The 7,500-nt window shown below is 47.4% G+C and overlaps 1 protein-coding gene across 1 annotated transcript in view; it reads right to left on the minus strand.

Moving 5' to 3' along the window:
- ankfn1a (ankyrin repeat and fibronectin type III domain containing 1a) overlaps positions 1-7,500 on the minus strand; it is a 132,957-nt gene that overhangs the window by 119,543 nt on the left and 5,914 nt on the right. Inside the window, exon 2 of the mRNA XM_072456791.1 lies at positions 6,553-6,678. Coding sequence (XP_072312892.1) covers positions 6,553-6,678 — 126 coding nt within the window. The remainder of the gene's footprint in view (positions 1-6,552; positions 6,679-7,500) is intronic.

Below are 7,500 nucleotides of genomic sequence, written 5' to 3' on the forward strand. Positions count from 1 at the left end.
CTAAACCAGGACTAAACCAGGACTAAACCAGGTCTAAACCAGGACTAAACCAGGACTAAACCAGGACTAAACCAGGACCAAACCAGGACTAAACCAGGACTAAACCAGGACTAAACCAGGTCTAAACCAGGACTAAACCAGGACTAAACCAGGACTAAACCAGGTCTAAACCAGGACTAAACCAGGACTAAACCAGGACCAAACCAGGACCAAACCAGGACTAAACCAGGACTAAACCAGGTCTAAACCAGGTCTAAACCAGGTCTAAACCAGGACTAAACCAGGACTAAACCAGGTCTAAACCAGGACTAAACCAGGACTAAACCAGGACTAAACCAGGACCAAACCAGGACTAAACCAGGACTAAACCAGGACTAAACCAGGACTAAACCAGGTCTAAACCAGGACTAAACCAGGACTAAACCAGGCCCAAACCAGGACTAAACCAGGACTAAACCAGGACTAAACCAGGTCTAAACCAGGTCTAAACCAGGTCTAAACCAGGACTAAACCAGGTCTAAACCAGGACTAAACCAGGACTAAACCAGGTCTAAACCAGGACTAAACCAGGACTAAACCAGGACTAAACCAGGACTAAACCAGGACCAAACCAGGACTAAACCAGGACTAAAACAGGACTAAACCAGGTCTAAACCAGGACTAAACCAGGACTAAACCAGGACTAAACCAGGTCTAAACCAGGTCTAAACCAGGTCTAAACCAGGACTAAACCAGGACTAAACCAGGTCTAAACCAGGACTAAACCAGGACTAAACCAGGACTAAACCAGGACTAAACCAGGTCTAAACCAGGACTAAACCAGGACTAAACCAGGACTAAACCAGGACCAAACCAGGACTAAACCAGGTCTAAACCAGGTCTAAACCAGGTCTAAACCAGGACTAAACCAGGACTAAACCAGGTCTAAACCAGGACTAAACCAGGACTAAACCAGGACTAAACCAGGACCAAACCAGGACTAAACCAGGACTAAACCAGGTCTAAACCAGGTCTAAACCAGGACTAAACCAGGACTAAACCAGGTCTAAACCAGGACTAAACCAGGACTAAACCAGGACTAAACCAGGACCAAACCAGGACTAAACCAGGACTAAACCAGGTCTAAACCAGGACTAAACCAGGACTAAACCAGGACTAAACCAGGACTAAACCAGGTCTAAACCAGGACTAAACCAGGACTAAACCAGGACTAAACCAGGACCAAACCAGGACTAAACCAGGACTAAACCAGGTCTAAACCAGGTCTAAACCAGGACTAAACCAGGACTAAACCAGGACTAAACCAGGACCAAACCAGGACTAAACCAGGACTAAACCAGGACTAAACCAGGACTAAACCAGGTCTAAACCAGGACTAAACCAGGACTAAACCAGGACCAAACCAGGACTAAACCAGGACTAAACCAGGACTAAACCAGGTCTAAACCAGGTCTAAACCAGGTCTAAACCAGGACTAAACCAGGTCTAAACCAGGACTAAACCAGGACTAAACCAGGTCTAAACCAGGACTAAACCAGGACTAAACCAGGACTAAACCAGGACTAAACCAGGACCAAACCAGGACTAAACCAGGACTAAACCAGGACTAAACCAGGTCTAAACCAGGACTAAACCAGGACTAAACCAGGACTAAACCAGGTCTAAACCAGGTCTAAACCAGGACTAAACCAGGTCTAAACCAGGACTAAACCAGGACTAAACCAGGACTAAACCAGGACTAAACCAGGACCAAACCAGGACTAAACCAGGACTAAACCAGGTCTAAACCAGGTCTAAACCAGGACTAAACCAGGACTAAACCAGGACTAAACCAGGACTAAACCAGGACTAAACCAGGACCAAACCAGGACTAAACCAGGACTAAACCAGGACTAAACCAGGTCTAAACCAGGACTAAACCAGGACTAAACCAGGACTAAACCAGGTCTAAACCAGGACTAAACCAGGACTAAACCAGGACTAAACCAGGACCAAACCAGGACTAAACCAGGACTAAACCAGGTCTAAACCAGGTCTAAACCAGGTCTAAACCAGGACTAAACCAGGACTAAACCAGGTCTAAACAAGGACTAAACCAGGACTAAACCAGGACTAAACCAGGACCAAACCAGGACCAAACCAGGACTAAACCAGGACTAAACCAGGACTAAACCAGGTCTAAACCAGGACTAAACCAGGACTAAACCAGGACTAAACCAGGACTAAACCAGGACTAAACCAGGACTAAACCAGGTCTAAACCAGGACTAAACTAGGACGAAACCAGGTCTAAACCAGGTCTAAACCAGGACTAAACCAGGTCTAAACCAGGTCTAAACCAGGTCTAAACCAGGACTAAACCAGGACTAAACCAGGTCTAAACCAGGACTAAACCAGGTCTAAACCAGGACTAAACCAGGACTAAACCAGGTCTAAACCAGGACTAAACCAGGACTAAACCAAGTCTAAACCAGGTCTAAACCAAGTCTAAACCAGGTCTAAACCAGGTCTAAACCAGGACTAAACCAGGACTAAACCAAGTCTAAACCAGGTCTAAACCAGGACTAAACCAGGTCTAAACCAGGACTAAACCAGGACTAAACCAAGTCTAAACCAGGACTAAACCAGGTCTAAACCAGGACTAAACCAGGTCTAAACCAGGACTAAACCAGGACTAAACCAGGTCTAAACCAGGACTAAACCAGGACTAAACCAAGTCTAAACCAGGTCTAAACCAGGTCTAAACCAGGACTAAACTAGGTCTAAACCAGGACTAAACCAGGACTAAACCAAGTCTAAACCAGGTCTAAACCAGGACTAAACCAGGTCTAAACCAGGACTAAACCAGGTCTAAACCAGGACTAAACCAAGTCTAAACCAGGTCTAAACCAGGACTAAACCAGGTCTAAACCAGGACTAAACCAGGTCTAAACCAGGACTAAACCAGGACTAAACCAGGACTAAACCAGGAGTAAACCAGGTCTAAACCAGGACTAAACCAGGACTAATCCAGGGCTAAACCAGGACTAAACCAGGACTAAACCAGGTCTAAACCAGGACTAAACCAGGACTAAACCAGGACTAAACCAGGTCTAAACCAGGACTAAACCAGGACTAATCCAGGGCTAAACCAGGACTAAACCAGGACTAAACCAGGACTAAACCAGGTCTAAACCAGTCTAAACCAGGTCTAAACCAGGACTAAACCAGGACTAAACCAGGTCTAAACCAGGACTAAATCAGGACTAAACCAGGTATAAACCAGGTCTAAACCAGGACTAAACCAGGACTAAACCAGGTCTAAACCAGGACTAAACCAGGACTAAACCAGGACTAAACCAGGTCTAAACCAGGTCTAAACCAGGACTAAACCAGGTCTAAACCAGGACTAAACCAGGACTAAACCAGGTCTAAACCAGGTCTAAACCAGGACTAAACCAGGTCTAAACCAGGACTAAACGAGGTCTAAACCAGGTCTAAACCAGGACTAAACCAGGACTAAACCAGGTCTAAACCAGGACTAAACCAGGACTAAACCAGGTCTAAACCAGGACTAAACCAGGACTAAACCAGGTCTAAACAAGTCTAAACCAGGACTAAACCAGGTCTAAACCAGGTCTAAACCAGGTCTAAACCAGGACTAAACCAGGACTAAACCAGGTCCAAACCAGGTCTAAACCAGGACTAAACCAGGTCTAAACCAGGACTAAACCAGGTCTAAACCAGGTCTAAACCAGGTCTAAACCAGGTCTAAACCAGTCTAAACCAGGTCTAAACCAGGACTAAACCAGGCCTAAACCAGGACTAAACCAGGTCTAAACCAGGTCTAAACCAGGAATAAACCAGGTCTAAACCAGGACTAAACCAGGTCTAAACCAGGACTAAACCAGGACTAAACCAGGACTAAACCAGGTCTAAACCAGGTCTAAACCATGACTAAACCAAGACTAAACCAGGTCTAAACCAGGTCTAAACCAGGACTAAACCAGGACTAAACCAGGACTAAACCAGGACTAAACCAGGACTAAACCAGGTCTAAACCAGGACTAAAGCAGGACTAAACCAGGACCAAAACCAGGTCTAAACCAGGACTAAACCAGGACTAAACCAGGACTAAACCAGGACTAAACCAGGTCTAAACCAGGTCTAAACCAGGACTAAATCAGGTCTAAACCAGGACTAAACCAGGTCTAAACCAGGTCTAAACCAGGACTAAACCAGGACTAAACCAGGTCTAAACCAGGACTAAACCAGGACTAAACCAGGTCTAAACCAGGACTAAACCAGGACTAAACCAGGTCTAAACCAGGACTAAACCAGGACTAAACCAGGTATAAACCAGTCTAAACCAGGTCTAAACCAGGACTAAACCAGGACTAAACCAGGTCTAAACCAGGACTAAACCAGGACTAAACCAGGTCTAAACCAGGACTAAATCAGGTCTAAACCAGGTCTAAACCAGGACTAAACCAGGACTAAACCAGGTATAAACCAGTCTAAACCAGGTCTAAACCAGGACTAAACCAGGACTAAACCAGGTCTAAACCAGGACTAAACCAGGACTAAACCAGGACTAAACCAGGTCTAAACCAGTCTAAACCAGGACTAAACCAGGTCTAAACCAGGACTAAAGCAGGACTAAACCAGGACCAAAACCAGGTCTAAACCAGGACTAAACCAGGTCTAAACCAGGACTAAACCAGGTCTAAACCAGGTCTAAACCAGGACTAAACCAGGACTAAACCAGGTCTAAACCAGGTCTAAACCAGGACTAAACCAGGTCTAAACCAGGACTAAACCAGGTCTAAACCAGGACTAAACCAGGACTAAACCAGGACTAAACCAGGTCTAAACCAGGTCTAAACCAGGACTAAACCAGGACTAAACCAGGACTAAACCAGGTATAAACCAGTCTAAACCAGGTCTAAACCAGGACTAAACCAGGACTAAACCAGGACTAAACCAGGACTAAACCAGGACTAAAGCAGGACTAAACCAGGACCAAAACCAGGTCTAAACCAGGACTAAACCAGGACTAAACCAGGACTAAACCAGGTCTAAACCAGGTCTAAACCAGGACTAAACCAGGACTAAACCAGGTCTAAACCAGGTCTAAACCAGGACTAAACCAGGTCTAAACCAGGACTAAACCAGGTCTAAACCAGGTCTAAACCAGGACTAAACCAGGACTAAACCAGGACTAAACCAGGACTAAACCAGGTCTAAACCAGGTCTAAACCAGGACTAAACCAGGACTAAACCAGGACTAAACCAGGACTAAACCAGGACTAAACCAGGTCTAAACCAGGACTAAACCAGGACTAAACCAGGACTAAACCAGGACTAAACCAGGTCTAAACCAGGTCTAAACCAGGTCTAAACCAGGACTAAACCAGGTCTATCTGGAGTATGACATGATGACACTATGATATTAATATTACTGAACCGAGTCCACACGACTGTTCAAGGTTTTCTGCTTTTACAGAGTGTCCATGTGTTTGTCTGGACACACGTCACGTGCAGGACATCGTTATGAACCTCTGCGTCGATGGAACTGAACATCAGTCGTGACATGAGACTGATCCTGGATTGTCCTGTGTCTGAGTCACATATTCCCGCCCACGTCGCTGCGCTCACTGCGGTCAGAGAAATGTAGACACGGGTCAAGCACAAAGAGTTCAAGTGTCACATTGTGTTTTTCAAAAGTAAAACAGCGTCTGAAATGAGGGGGCGGAGCCAGCAACAGCTCTGACAGCGTGGACCTTTTCTAAACTGAGGCCTGTGATTGGTCCAGTGTGTCAGGTGTCACCTGTCGAGGCCTGTGATTGGTCCAGTGTGTCAGGTGTCACCTGTCGAGGCCTGTGATTGGTCCAGTGTGTCAGGTGTCACCTGTCGAGGCCTGTGATTGGTCCAGTGTGTCAGGTGTCACCTGTCGAGGCCTGTGATTGGTCCAGTGTGTCAGGTGCTTCACCTGTCGAGGCCTGTGATTGGCCCAGTGTGTCAGGTGCTTCACCTGTCGAGGCCTGTGATTGGCCCAGTGTGTCAGGTGCTTCACCTGTCGAGGCCTGTGATTGGCCCAGTGTGTCAGGTGCTTCACCTGTCGAGGCCTGTGATTGGCCCAGTGTGTCAGGTGCTTCACCTGTCGAGGCCTGTGATTGGTCCAGTGTGTCAGGTGTCACCTGTCGAGGCCTGTGATTGGTCCAGTGTGTCAGGTGTCACCTGTCGAGGCCTGTGATTGGTCCAGTGTGTCAGGTGCTTCACCTGTCGAGGCCTGTGATTGGTCCAGTGTGTCAGGTGTCACCTGTCGAGGCCTGTGATTGGTCCAGTGTGTCAGGTGCTTCACCTGTCGAGGCCTGTGATTGGCCCAGTGTGTCAGGTGCTTCACCTGTCGAGGCCTGTGATTGGCCCAGTGTGTCAGGTGCTTCACCTGTCGAGGCCTGTGATTGGCCCAGTGTGTCAGGTGCTTCACCTGTCGAGGCCTGTGATTGGCCCAGTGTGTCAGGTGCTTCACCTGTCGAGGCCTGTGATTGGCCCAGTGTGTCAGGTGCTTCACCTGTCGAGGCTGCCTGAGGAGTGGTTCAGGCCTGAGTAGAAGAGCGATGTGAAGTCTGCATTCAGCCCGTCGCCCAGAGACCAGCGCTTCCACCTCTGAGCCAGGCCCACACTGCCCCCTTCAGGTCTGCAACAGAACAACAAACACAAACATGTCATGATGTAATAAACACTGAGCCAATAGGGTTTGGAGGCGGGGCCTGACGTCCCGGTGGGACATGTGTGTCCTTTGAGCTGGTTTGTGAGGACCGCGTCTGAACAGAAGTGAATTATTGAATAGATTCCTCGTTTAAATCAGGATTTTAAGTTTGATTTCACAGAATGTCACATGATCAGACGCACACGCCTCCATGCTGCTCTGTGATTGGTTCCCGCGGGCCCTAAATGCATGTGATTGGCCCGTTTACCACTGCAGACTGGACTCAGCAGGAGCCAAACATCATGAAGATTCACAGGTGAGAATTTTAACCCAGTTTTGCAAAAAGTAAAACTGTTGCCAAGCAACCGTGTTGTTAAGACTGTGATGTCATGAAGTCATTGTTCAATTGATGAATTACAACGAGAAAGAATCTGCTCAAGTTTTATCCATAACGATCTCGACTCTGCATCAGAACAGTCACGTCACAGAGCGTGCATCAGAGCAATAACCCACCGAGGCCACGCCCCCTGGAGGAGGACACGCCCCCTGGAGGACACGCCCCCTGGAGGACACGCCCCCTGGAGGACACAGCGCCCCTGGAGGACACAGCGCCCTGGAGGACACGCCCCCTGGAGGACACTCACAGACAGCACAGCGCCAGATGATCAGAATGAGACTGTCGAGGGGAAATAGACTTTAAAAACATGGAGGAGCAATTCTTACCATATTTACTGTCAATATTTGTCACGTGACGCTCAGTTTGTCAAACTTTGTGTTTGCTCTTAATGTTTTATTGTTTCATTTGTTCTT

Source organism: Eucyclogobius newberryi, unplaced genomic scaffold (assembly GCF_026437365.1).
Source record: "Eucyclogobius newberryi isolate DKJ021-1_F unplaced genomic scaffold, fEucNew1.0.hap1 SCAF_20, whole genome shotgun sequence".
Classification (NCBI taxonomy): Eukaryota; Metazoa; Chordata; class Actinopteri; order Gobiiformes; family Gobiidae; genus Eucyclogobius; species Eucyclogobius newberryi.